Source organism: Bidens hawaiensis, unplaced genomic scaffold, assembly GCF_021521415.1.
Source record: "Bidens hawaiensis isolate Kalapana, Puna unplaced genomic scaffold, B.hawaiensis_p1.1 tig00023305_1, whole genome shotgun sequence".
Taxonomy (NCBI): Eukaryota; Viridiplantae; Streptophyta; class Magnoliopsida; order Asterales; family Asteraceae; genus Bidens; species Bidens hawaiensis.
In genome coordinates, this window is record NW_027493655.1 from 176,882 (window position 1) to 188,216 (window position 11,335).

At 35.3% G+C, this 11,335-nt stretch overlaps 1 protein-coding gene across 1 annotated transcript; it reads right to left on the reverse strand.

The window, feature by feature from the left end:
* Positions 1–7,623: 7,623 nt before the first annotated feature.
* LOC143567293 (uncharacterized) lies at positions 7,624–8,205 on the reverse strand. Its single transcript, XM_077053751.1, has one exon. It carries the CDS (start codon positions 8,203–8,205, stop codon positions 7,624–7,626), a length of 582 nt encoding a protein of 193 aa, XP_076909866.1.
* Between the last annotated feature and the right edge of the window lie 3,130 nt (positions 8,206–11,335).

An 11,335-nucleotide genomic window follows, 5' to 3' on the forward strand; every position in this document is an offset into this window, starting at 1 on the left:
GACCCAATTTGATAAATTCACAGCCTACAAGTCCATGCGATACCACACAAGTTGGATGGGTCGTTAACTCGCAATCACAACGCACCAACTATTCAATAAACGCGAATACGCGTTGTACCGACCTATTTGAGTAACCAACAACCAATTCAGCCCCAATACCTAAAAGAATCAGTTTCTTACAGACAACAATTAATACCGAGGCTACAACATTCGAATTGGTTGTTAATTCCCTCAAACGACGCGCTAAACACCACAATTCACAAACTAGTCAACCGAATACTAGTTTTTACTTCATCAACAATTGACCAATCTAACGAATGCCAAAATTCATGATACTAAAGTATAATATACAAGACATACCTAGGAAGATTATGGATCGAAAACCTTAAACAAAATAGCCCCAAAAGTACTTGAATTGACAGCCACCCGGTAAGCCTAAAACATGCGATTTAACGATCAATAAGCGAGTTATAATGACGAATTAAGGTCTAAAAGACTTGTAGGGATGTAGGGCTAACCTTTAATTGAAGTTTTACACCCTAATCTTGGCTACAAAAAAGAAAAACGAAGGTGGGAGTGGCTGCTGTAGCTGCGATTAGCCAAGGGAGGAGCAAGGGTTAGGGTTTTGTTATAATATAAAAAATATTACATTCTAGCCCCTGCAGTTAGAGAAGCAGCAACTTGGTTGAAAAGTTAATTGATTTAACGTACCGGGAAGATGTGAGAGTCACCGAGGAATGCCGGATAAGTCCCGAGAGATGTACATACTTTATATGCTTTAAATCATTTACCGGAAATTAACGGGCGTTACAAAAGGTAAGGTAAATAATTAAACACAACTGGCCACTGTGTTTAGCAATTTACAATTACTTATGAAATTCTGAACTATTGAATGATTACATAAAATAAGATGTAAAGTTAGCAAAAGATTCAAAATTTTCAATCATTCTGCATAGACAGTTAAACTCGAAGATTAGATTAGATAGAATCTAATCATGAATCAGTAAGGAAGAGCATCCATTATAAGATAAGCGAATCTCGAGGACGAGATTTTTCAAGGTGGAAAGGATGTAACATCTCGGAAAAAAAAAACCCATATTTATTTTGGGCTAAAGTTGTCAACTTTGAAAGTTGAAGGATCAAAATGTTATCAAATTAAGTAATGGGAAAAATGAGATAAGAAAAGTAAGAAATCTTATTTTAAGGAAATGAGAAAATTCCATCCCACATGTAAAGAAGAAAGAAAATGGAAGCATTTTACATGGGTATAAATAAGGAAGATAACTTTCATCCCACATGAAAACAAGGAAAGAAATGAAAGCTCTTTACAAGGAAGCATGTTTCCATAGTAATGTTCTTGTGTGCCTCACCACTCTCCATAGTCCTAACAGAGGGTGCGAAGCACCCGACATACACGCGCACGGACTCGGACTTGGGTGATAGGCGTAATCTGGCGTTTTGTTGGCGCACTTCGCACGCTCGCATCGCCGCGAGCCGTATAAGGGCCGCTTTGGTATTTTTGGAAAATGTAAGTATGATCAAGAAGTGACAAGTTATCAAAGATGAGGGACTAAAAATAAAAATTTGAATTCTGGAACCCATCGCGCTACGCGATGAGCCCAAGCACAAGACCATCGCGTTGCGCGATGGTGTTTGATGACGCATTAGACACGTGTCGCAATGGGGAGACACGTGGCAGACGCTAGGGCTTAGTCAGCAACCACGCGTCGTTTTTCTGACATCGTGCTATGCGATGCCCTAAGTGAAGGGACCATCGCGCTACGCGATGGTACCCAATTTCGGCAATAAAAGGGGGGGGGGGGGGTTCATGGCATTCTCATCTCACACCACAAACCACACACTTTTACACACACTTAGTCTTGGGAATCATGCCGGTATCGTGGAGCGTGCCAAGCTCCGAAGCTCTGACGATTTAAGCTGTAGAACGCGATATAGAGTAGAAGTGCCGCTCGATCAATCTTAGATAACCAACTCCAAATACTCGGGTGAGGTAGGGGTTTTGTCACACCCCAACCTATGATGGAATATGCCGTGGCGCGACATAACTGTATCATAGCTCAAAAGTCGCTAAAGTAAATACACGTGTCAATATCTAAATTGCCCATTTCATATAATTCAAGTACACAAAAGCACAAACATTGTCTCATGGAAATAAACATTACAATTAAATAAAATGAAATAAATATGTCTTTAATTCATCATGCAACCTAAGGTCAACTAATCCTTGGCTTTTTTCTTCATCATAAAAAGCTACCTGCGCCATGGGTGAAAATACATAGTTTGTCAACATAAAGTTGAGCAAGTAATCACGGTTTATGAATACATATAATATTTCAAATGACAATTCCTTGCGATAATATGAAATATAACAACTAGCATAAAAATAATATAAAAGTTGTCTTTTCACTCGAATCGCATGGATAACGAGCTACTCCGACGGCGTATGGTATACTAATGAGGATGAGGATGAGGATGAGGATGAGATACCAACCACCAAAACGTAAAATAAACACATAGTCACATTTACACGTATAACTAACTGAGCAATATCATATAACGCAAATAGTGAAATTGTAGTGAAAAATGATTAACGCATAACGCCCCCAAAATGTAAAACGGTAAAAAGGAGGATGTGAATTACTTACCTTATAGGTGAATCAATGAGGATGAGATAACAAAAGTGCGGATTGACACGTTCAAGCCTTTGAGATACGTCAAGAAAAATGCCCTATTTGTTAACGATAGTATTAATAATGAGGAAAAGAATTAATAACGATTTGAGATTTTATGAGATATTATTAGTCATTATTGTGATTTAATCAATTTGATAGATTTGGCGTCTTTTAGGGTTTTAAAGCATTGTATTCATTATTGTTAGTATTTATATTATTATATTATCATTATTATTATTATTATTATTATTATTATTATTATCATTTTCGTTAGGTTTCTATAGTAATAAAATAGATATTATAATATGTATATATATGTATATATTAACGAAAAGTTAAACTCGAGGTTCTTATTGAAAGACAGGAAGGATTTCGGTTTGTTAAACGAGTGTTAAAATTATTAGTTCCTTAATCTTTTATTATATGCTTATTATATCTGTTATATATATATATATATATTAAAAGATTCATAGACGAATAAAAGTTCCAAGACAAAAGAAAAATAGGAGTTCGGTTGATTAAAATAGCATTTGACTAGAACAACATATAAAATGCATTTAATAAAAAAAAATACTTAAAAACCGGGCCTGGGGAGGCTAGAACCAGCGCCCCATGCCCAAATCAGCAGCAGTTTAAATTTGATTATGTTAGCTGTCGAATAATATTCATACCTTAATTGGATCGTCGGTGGAGTTCGAATTTGGTTAATATACGATTTTGCAGTATCAATTTTATTGATTAACACGTTAATTACGGCTCAAGACACGGAAGGGGGGGTTATTGTCGGCGTCAGATGGATTGGGGAGGAAGAAGGAAGTTAGAATGATATATTTTATTTTGCAAAAAGGCCCTTCATCTATTGACAAGGGTACAAAAGTGGGTTAAGTTAACTTATGGGGCATATCTTGCACATTATTGATAGTTTAATAAATATATAAAAGGAATAATTAAATAAAATAAATCTTTTATTAATAATTTTAACCGACTACGAGCCGGGTCGGGTACAAAACATGAAACGGAAAACCCGAAATGTTACAGGTTCTGATTAAGTTATTATTTTATTATTATAATAGCTTAGACCATAGCCGGGGGTATAGCCCGAACCTTGATTACTGTTAAGTATAATATAACCTTTTATAAGCAAATGTTATAGTTAATTATTGTTTCTTCATGATTAAGAAACGTAATCATGTACATGCTAAGGGTATAGTTAAAATAGTATTTCTTAATAATTAAGATATATACTATTCATTCACACAGGTTATAGCTAAAGTAATGTTTCTTCTTGAAGAAGAAACCTGGTATAAATGTTTCTTCGTGAAGAAGAAACCTGGTATATATAATAAATAAACAAAAGGACTAAAGGTCCACATGTTTTGTACAAACAAATGATTTGTCAAGGTTAAAGCTATACAAAACAGATTACGGGGTCTGAAGCTAGATCATTGATCTAGATATTTATATAAATGTTAATCTCGTACTATAGGTCCGAGATAACAGTCAATCAGTCAATTAGAAAGTTGAAATCAGAAACAGGAATCAGTAACAGAAGCTGATTTACAGACAGGGGTCAGTAGTAGAAACTGATCAATATACAGGAATCAGTGTCAGAAACTGATTACAATCATAAAATGTGAGTACGCCCTAAACTTTTACAACTCTTATAGAGTCTGAACTGTTTGCATGGGATTTACGAATCCTTAAAACTTTGTGTTACAATAATAAGAAACGGTCAAACTCAGATTAAGAGTATACATGTGTCTGGATCCATTTATACATGGTGACTCGGAGTTTCCCTGAGGCCATGCATATCATCAAACATGCATCTGGAAGTCTACGGGACTGTTCAGAGTAATGATATTGTGTATATGATTAATTGTACATGTACTTAGGGTAATTTTAACCCAATTGGGTTGGGTGCCTAATGAGTATTGTCACAAAGGTATTATTGTTGTTTTCACAATGATATTGAACTGAGTCAACGTCATTCACCGGTTGTGTGCTGACGTATTTTTCCCCCACATTTCAGGGAAACTGTAAAGAATAGAACTGACAGGCAAGACAGATAGAAGATTGGAGACATAGTCATTAGAGGTGATCTGATGGCTTAGATATTTTATAGAATATTATTAAAGAATTATATTTAAAAGAGTAGGTTTTTTAATTATCAAACGCGTATTTAAATCCTGAGTTTTCAATATAATAATATTTTATCTGAAAAGACTTCCGTTGATATATTATTCAAACGGGCATTCTAACCCGACATTTTATAATTGAATATTATATTTTAAAGACTTTCGCTAAAACAAACATGCAACTCTGATATATTTTCAAAACAGATACCAACTAATGGGTGTTGCACCTAGGCCCTAAGTCTGGGTGTGACATCCGCTTTCGTGCTTTCCAGTTTGGATGGGTCATCGTAGGTATATTTTATCATTCTTTTAAGTTTTGAATATAGTATCTATATTATTTCTTGATGTGGTTGAAATGTATTTTTTTCTATCCTTTTGTGCATCGGGCTGCAGAAACGGGCTTTTGTTCAGTTAACTGGAAAGTAGCTAGCCGATGATATTGAAGCATTGAAGAATAATATTATTGTGTCGGAATAGAGGGTGGTAATTGCTTACAGGTTACTTTGTTTAAATGTATCAGATCCTGTGCTATGAAGTATTTTAATCCAAAAGTAATAAGTTGTTGACAGGTTCATTTTCTCTCATTATTTGCAGTTAATTTCGATGTTTTAATCCAGATAATTTCGATGCTTCAATTGTATTATTATTATAAAACGTGTTGACGCACCTTAAGCTTCGATAAACAGACAATGCTTTGTGTTTTTAGTTGTTAGAGCCCTATGGCTAGCTTTGATTTTACGTATGTGTTTGTATTATGCATCAGTTAGTCGACCAAATAATGGGACTTTATGTCTTTGTTGATTAAGTTACAGCAGTTGTTAGTGTGTCATTAGTTATTGGGTTTTTTTGTTTGATATTAAAGATCAAGAAATATGATCGTTTGCCTAGGTTCTGAATTTGGTTATGTTTCAGCTTTTAGAACAAACTAACTTCTCTAAATAAAATAAATATATATTTTCATACAGTCAAGTCATCAAAATCGCGAACATCCTTATAATCTATTCGAAATATATAGTTAAATATTTTCATACTGTTTGTTTTTATAGTTCTATGATTAATTGTTTTAATTTCATGTTAATTATATATCAAATAATAAAATGTATTCACATTTTTTATAACGACATTATATTTAGCTAATTCTAAAAATTAAAAATAAATAAAAAGAGCACTTTATTGAGTTTTTTTTATATATGATGTATTTATATGATTTAAAAAAAATTGCCTATTGTAACCTGTTTTTTGGTTAACCAGTTCCGTTAATAAAAAATTGGTTTCATAGGCTAGATGTTTTTACTTTTTAGACATGTTAAAAGCGGTTACTAATCGGATAATGGAACAATCGGTTTTAACCATGATGACCAATAACCGGCTTAATTGTTAATCAATAACCCAAAAACCACACAAAATCCTTTGTTTTAAAAATAGGGGGACCTTACGTCAACGAATAATGTGATTCCACACAATCGTCGCAACCATACAACCGGTAGATGTGTGTTCAGTCGTTTCCCTTCCATCTTCACTTTTTTTCTTAACGGCAGGTCAGCAGCAGACGATTTGAACCCGATGGGTTATGGCTGTTGTAAAAGTTTTACTTGGATATCAAAAAAAGAATAAGGATGTCTAACTGCCTTAGATTTCTTTTGCAACTTATACTATAACATACAGTTTGACTCTATGCAATCAAACTGTCAGTTATTAATAATATATTTTGTTCGAATATCCCTTTTAAATTGTATTTGTCTAAATAGAATAATTGCTGGAATATATATAATAACATTCATATAATACAATGGAGGACTATAAAAAGATGTTGCTATGGATATAATAATTATAATAAACCTTGGTTTTCTTTATATGTGTTGGTGTTTCAGAAAAATAAAGGAGTACACGATTGGGTTCATCAAGATTTGGTTGTGGAGAGGCTGAAATTAATTGTCTTTAAGATTGTTGGAAAATTGGTTGTAATGTAACATGCTAAAGTTGTGATTGTTATAACGATCTAATGCAGTTAATTGTTCTGCATTGGTTAGTTTATCTTCTATGTTGTATCTTATATATCTGTTTGGTATGAGCCCGTTACATTTATAAGTGAATGTTCTTCACAAAGGCATGCGGTTGTTAATAACATAAAAAGCACTTTAGAACGGTTTTCAGATTCATGTTCTGATAATTTTATCATGTATTGGTCCTTGAAAGCTATGAACGAGCGTACAGTAGTATGGTTCGTGTTCAATAGTTATCAGAGTTAGAGGAGTTATTTTTTGAATGTTTTCTAATTTTTGCCCTGTTGCTGCTTTAGCTGAATATTTGTTCTGAATTATGGTATTCTTTTTATTTTTGTTTGTAGCAGGTCAGTGATTACTGTACTCTTCCAATTGGCAGCTCTGTTGCTGAGGGGGGAAGAACACTCATTCGTAACATGTGAAACGATCGGATTAAAGGCACAAAACGAAACGTTGAGGTATGCAGTCAAAGTATTGGAACACGCATCACTTAATATGTTTGTCTGATTATACCACAGATTTGTGAATTAGATGCTTTGCATATCTGATGAAGGTTATTAAGTTTTTTTATATCTTAGGTTTGGCAAGCTCTTTTGGCAGTCAGGTCACTTGTATTACCTCCTACCGAAGACAGTGAAACCTGGCTGAAATTTGCTTCACTTTGTCGGAAAATTGGTAGGATTCGTCAAGCCAAATCCACTTTAATTAACCTTTTGCAGGTTTGCATTCATTTTGTTTATCTAAGCTAATTGAAATGCCATGTTTAGCATCCCCCTCCCTTAAATCTTTAATTCACTTATTACCATTTTTGCATAGTTTGACCCTGAAAAAACTCCTAATATCAAATCCACTGTTCAAACCGACAACAACATGTGGAGGAGGCAAATAAGGTGCTTCCTCTTGGTAAATTCCCCTTACAAGGTTCACACGCACTCGGCTTTCAATTCCCAAAGTCAAACAGGATAAGTTTGTCGGGACCACAGGACCCACCATCACTATTTGCACGTTTCCCATGCCATTAAATATATGACTTGTCTCTGTGAATACGGGCATCCAATCTAGCTCCTCTTCGGGTCCAATGTAGTGTAAAATGACTTCTTTACCCTTGAGTAAAAGATTCTTGGAAATGACACTAAGTGCCATTAGGATGTAATAAACGGTTAACGGGTGTGAAAGGATGTCGGCAGCCGGGCTAGACAAGGGTAGTGCTCTGAGGTTGTAGTATTCGGGCCAGTTGGGAAGAAGGGTCGGGTTTGAAAGCAAGTTTTTCTGAATGGCAAACTCGTGTGTGAATTCATCATCTAAACTACCCCAAGATTCAGATAATTTTTCGGTTGTAGAGAGTAAACCGAACGAACAGTGAGAATAACACATATTTAGTTATTTACATAAACTTGGCTGATTTTGCTAAAAATCAGCAGATAGGTTGTGGATCTCACCGCTTCCTGGTGCCGTCCTTTCATTGTGATTACACCAATCGTGGCTGATTTTGCTAAAAAGATGCCTTTCGCATATCTCATCTTATTATTTATTCCGGGAATGTCAAACTTGGTTTTAAGCTTACTTACAATCCATAAACTTAACCAAGCGTGGAAATGGTTTTCATATTGTTAGCATTTTGAGCATGTGCACTACTATTAACACCAACACATTGGAAATTCTTGAATCTTCTGACCCAAAATGTTACTTCCTTTGGGCTTGCAAAAGATGTTACAACCATTGCTTCGTTCTCCGTTGAAAGTTAATATGTTCATATATTAACGTATAAGGGTGGTAATTTATATTTTGGATTAAAAAATTACTTGGTTTCACATAAAAGCTTAGTAAATCGAGTTTTGAGAACACGTCAACCATTATGATCGTTTAATACTATTATGAAATATTAATATTATATTATATATTTTATGATTTTCCCCACTTTATTTTCTTTTAATGATGACAGTAATCCGTTTACACATCATTTAAATGAGCTGTGTTTACTTTAAACAAATAGTGTTTAGTTTAGAACCCAGAGAATCATAGTTTTTCTATTGCGACACTAAACATCTCAGGGTATAAAACTAGGCAAAGCTGTTAAAAGCACTTTACTATTTACATAAACACCAATGAGAGTTATTAGTTTAAAACAACAAACTATTAGGTCAAAATTTTAAAATACAAACTATACTTTATTTCTAAGCTTTTATAAAATATTATATGTATCATGTTGTAAATTTTTAGTGCCACTTTTATGCGTCAGTCTCCTGCTATGTTCTATAACATCTTGATGAACTATATGCTAATTTGGATAAACCAAATATATATATTTGTAACATCTTGACGGACTATAATATATATTTGGAAGTCCGTCTCCGAAAATTTAACGGTCGAGTCGAAATAAAAAGACTCATAGGACTTAACGAATAACGAAAATATAAGTTAATTTTTATAAATGACGATTAATATTTGTCACAGCCCCCGACCCCTATACCCCGGGAGGGGAGCCGTGAACGTTGAGTGGTGGTATCGGTGTTTATTAAAATAATTTGCAGCGGAATATCTAATCAGAACCGTAGTTAGGAAAATTTGATCAGAGTTATAAAAACACGATAATTCTTATTTCATAAACTAGGATTAAAAAAAACATTTTGATACAAACATAAGTTTTATAGGGATAAACCCTAATTTACAAAACACGTTTCTTTATTCTGGTGACAAACCACTTATTTAAGCTGGAAGCCCGCAAGCATCATTCCTTTGTCTCTAACAAGTCATCTGAAACATGTTTAAAAATATTTGATCAGCAGGAAATATTGGTGAGTGCATTCATTTATGAATAACACGTTTTACAGTTGCAGCATTAACATGTTTTTACATCTGCCTGCTTACAAATTACCGAAAGGTACTTGTCACTCGACCGTATCTATAATTGTGGTCATATTACTTATTGGCTAACACTTGTCCAATAAGTAACGTGTAATAGCCCAGTAGGCAAGCCTTGTATACAAAACCCCACAATACCAGTAGTAACCATCCCTAAGTCTACAGAGACTTAATCACTGTAATGTAGTTTAAATCCTTTTTAAAAATATATTTGAAAATATTAGTACTGTCTGTCATGAGTTTAGTGGATTTAGAAAAGCATCATGACAGTATTGAAAATCAATTGTCTCACGCAAATGTGAGTTGTGAATAAACTCGAATGTCTCACCTTGCAAGTTTATATTTAATAGCCTTCTGGTGTTAAGCACCTAGATTAAACACAATGTAGTATATTTATTTTAGTATAAACCCATAATTATAACGATAATCACGAGACATGAAACTTTACACGATGGCACAATGTCATACCTTGGTTAGGTAGAGCTTTTGGATTCGTGTATAAATTCCTTTCGATCGGAGGGGTATCGTTACAACTAATCGGGTATAATACTAGCCTTATATATAAGAAACTAGATACCGGCACCCCGTGCCTAGAAACGATCTCACGAATAAACACATCGGCCAGCTGCTCAGAATTAAAAGTTTCTCGAATCGGCAAGAAATGAGCGCTCTTGGTCAATCTATCAATGTTTACCCAAATGGTGTCATAATTACCCCTAGGAGTACGAGGTAGTTTAGTCACAAAATCCATCGTAAGGTGCTCCCACTTCCACTCAGGTATTTCCAAGGATTGAAGTTTCCCGAAAGGCTTCTGGTGCTCGGCCTTAACTTGCAGACACGTCAAACACTTACTCACGTACTGAGCCACCTCATACTTCATCGCAGGCCACCAATAATTTTTCTTCAGGTCTTGGTACATCTTGGTCGCGCCCGGTTGAATGGAATAGCGCGACTTGTGTGCCTCATCCAATATTTTACCCCTGGATCCCCCATTCATGGGTACCCTTAAACGCCCATCCTTATACTTGACCCCATCACCAACGTCATCCAACAATTTTTCTTGTCCCCAAATATGCTCTGACATAATCCATTCCACCTGTAATGCTTTGTTCTGAACGTTGGCTTTCTGTTTCAAAATATCGGGTTTAAGAATAAGCTGGTAAGATTTCACACAAATAGGTTTCGGTCTCTCCTTCCGGCTCAACGCGTCGGCTACCACGTTAGCCTTACCGGGATGGTACTTAATCTCCAAATCATAATCCTTAATCAACTCCAGCCACCGACGCTGACGCATATTCAATTCCTATTGCTCGAAGAAGTACTTTAAGCTCTTATGATCGGTATAGATAACACAAGGGACACCGTACAAATAATGTCGCCACAACTTAAGCGCAAACACAACCGCCGCCGCTCCAAATCGTGAGTAGGATAATTCGCCTCATGAGGCTTTAACTGCCGCGAGGCATAAGCTATGACTCGGCCACGCTGCATCAGAACACACCCAAGCCCCTGGTAAGAGGCATCAAAATAAACAACCAGATCATCAGTGCCATCGGGTAAAGCTAAAATCGGGGCATGCGTCAATCTGTTCTTTAATTCGAGAAAAGCCTCATCCTGCTCGGTACCCCAAACAAACTTAACG

What these genes read in the sequence shown, in the direction of transcription:
- LOC143567293 (XM_077053751.1), bottom strand. Translation starts at nt 8,205, where the DNA reads ATGTGTTATTCTCACTGTTCGTTCGGTTTACTCTCTACAACCGAAAAA.